Source organism: Brachyistius frenatus, unplaced genomic scaffold (assembly GCF_029030835.1).
Source record: "Brachyistius frenatus isolate BFR_SWC_R1_liver_20210118 unplaced genomic scaffold, ASM2903083v1 Contig_92, whole genome shotgun sequence".
NCBI lineage: Eukaryota > Metazoa > Chordata > Actinopteri > Embiotocidae > Brachyistius > Brachyistius frenatus.
Window position 1 is genome coordinate 1367501 of NW_027210691.1, and position 2500 is coordinate 1370000.

Consider the following 2500-nt stretch of genomic DNA (forward strand, 5'->3'; position numbering starts at 1 on the left):
ACTCCACCGCTTCGGTCTGTAACTCCACCGCTTGGGTCTGTAACTCCACCGCTTGGGTCTGTAACTCCACCGCTTCGGTCTGTAACTCCACCGCTTCGGTCTGTAACTCCACCGCTTGGGTCTGTAACTCCACCGCTTGGGTCTGTAACTCCACCGCTTCCACCGCTTCGGTCTGTAACTCCACCGCTTCGGTCTGTAACTCCACCGCTTCGGTCTGTAACTCCACGGTCTGTAACTCCACCGCTTCGGTCTGCTGCTTCGGTCTGTAACTGCTTTTTTCCAGCTGCAGCTGCACGCTTCGGTCTGTAGATCCATCAGATCATCCACCGCTTCGGTGTACTCGAGCAGGTCTGTAACTCCACCGTTTAGAACTCCACCGCTTCGGTCTGCTGCTCTTTGTTTTTCCAGCTGCAGCTGCACGAGAGAGGAATGAAGATCCATCAGATCATTTACGAGCATCGAACACAACGTGTGTGTGTGTGTGTGTGTGTGTGTGTGTGTGTGTGTGTGTGTGTGTGTGTGTGTGTGTGTGTGTGTGTGTGTGTGTGTGTGTGTGTGTGTGTGTGTGTGTGTGTGTGTGTGTGTGTGTGTGTGTGTGTGTGTGTGTGTGTGTGTGTGTGTGTGTGTGTGTGTGTGTGTGTGTGTGTGTGTGTGTGTGTGTGTGTGTGTGTGTGTGTGTGTGTGTGTGTGTGTGCAGGCCTGCAGGCTGCTGTCAGATGACTACGAGCAGGTCCGGTCTGCAGCAGTGCAGATGGTGTGGGTGCTCAGCCAGCTGTACCCGGAGAGGTGAGAGCGCCCAGATGTTCTGACTTCCTGTCAGTCGAGCTGCACAGTTCGCTCCACTGAATCCAGTTGATTTAACACTGAACAATACAAGTTACACGCGTGATATATATATTCATATATATGTGTTTTATTATTCATTTAACCATTACCGCTCCGTCCAATCAGCATCGTGCCCATCCCGTCGTCCAATGAGGAGATCCGACTGGTTGATGACGCGTTTGGGAAGATCAGTCACATGGTCAGCGACGGCTCCTGGATGGTGCGGGTGCAGGCCGCCAAAACACTGGTGAGCACCTGATCGACACGCACCGCGTCCAGTTATTCTCATCTCATACAGGTTTTTAGAAAACAAAATCCTTTTAACGAGGATTCAAATTGATCTCAACGTTTCCCTCATCGTCTCGTACCAAAAGAGATTTTTACCTTTCAAGCACCGTAATTATCAGAGCTGCCGTCTCCCTCCTTTTAATCCGTGCAGACTGGGAAGTTGAATGGGAGTCTATGGAGCCGGAGGCTTTTTGGAGCCGACCTCTAGTGGCACTCGCTGGTATTGCAGCTGAAGACACTTCTGGATCAGAACCATTTTACAGACCTGAAGCTACGAACTCTTTTAGAAACAGTCTGTGGATGTTTCACTGGTTTCCGGTGACATGCTACTGAACGGTCACATGATGTGCTTTTTGGGGCCGATTATTATGAACGAGATTAGTTCTCAAAACTGCTTAAACACTCATGAATCGTTTCTTGGTTTAAAACTAAAAACTAAACCCGAGTGTGTTCTTGTGCGTCAGGGTTCGATGCTGCAGGTCAGTCCTCACTTCCTGGAGCAAACGTTGGATAAAAAGCTGATGTCAGATCTCCGAGTGAGTATTTGAAGTTTTGCCAGAAGATGTAATGTGAAGAACTGGCGAGTTAAAAATAACAACCGCCTGTTATTCCTGTTCGGTTTTATTTTCCTGCAGAGGAAGCGCACGGCCCACGAACGGGCCAAGGAGCTCTTCGCTTCCGGGGAGTTCTCCTCTGGCAGGAAGTGGGCCGACGACGCCCCCAAGGAGAAGCTGGACACCAACACCGTGAACCTCATCGCCTCGGGAGCCTGCGGGGCCTTCGTTCACGGCCTGGAGGACGAGATGTTCGGTAACCTGCCGCCTCGGCCTCCATGATAACCGCTAGGCAGCTGAAGGCGGCGTGTTCAGAGATATCCTGACTTATTATGATGCCAGGTTTCGGTTTTCAGGGAATATTCTCCACTTCATCTTTTTTTTTTATGAGTCCCTCCACTTACAAAGTATATTTAAGGCTTTTAACATCAAAGAAAGTCGGAGAATATCCCTCCATCACCCTTCTTTACTCTCCCGAACATCTATTCAGGATTATTTTAATTCTGTTTTTCTACAGTTTTACATATTTAACACTTTGTGACCGGAGTCGTTGCTTCTTTGGTTATTTGTTCTCCGTCTTGAATGTTTTCCAGAGGTTCGTATTGCAGCGGTCGAGGCGTTGTGCCAGCTGGCGCGGTCGTCCACGAGCTTCGCCGAAAAGTGTCTGGACTTCCTGGTCGACATGTTCAACGACGAGATCGAGGAAGTGAGGCTGCAGTCCATCCACGTGCTGAGAGAAATCTCCACCCACATAACGCTCAGAGAGGACCAGCTGGACACCGTGCTGGCTGTGTTGGAGGTACACACACACACACATACACACACACACACAC

General features: G+C 50.0%; 1 protein-coding gene across 2 annotated transcripts in view; it reads left to right on the top strand.

Moving 5' to 3' along the window:
• ints4 (integrator complex subunit 4) overlaps positions 1–2500 on the top strand; it is a 14251-nt gene that overhangs the window by 5575 nt on the left and 6176 nt on the right. For both annotated transcript variants that reach the window (XM_069710508.1, XM_069710509.1), the window contains exons 7-12: positions 409–455; positions 694–786; positions 952–1072; positions 1578–1649; positions 1749–1923; positions 2261–2466. In XM_069710508.1, the coding sequence (XP_069566609.1) occupies positions 409–455; positions 694–786; positions 952–1072; positions 1578–1649; positions 1749–1923; positions 2261–2466 (714 nt within the window). The remainder of the gene's footprint in view (positions 1–408; positions 456–693; positions 787–951; positions 1073–1577; positions 1650–1748; positions 1924–2260; positions 2467–2500) is intronic.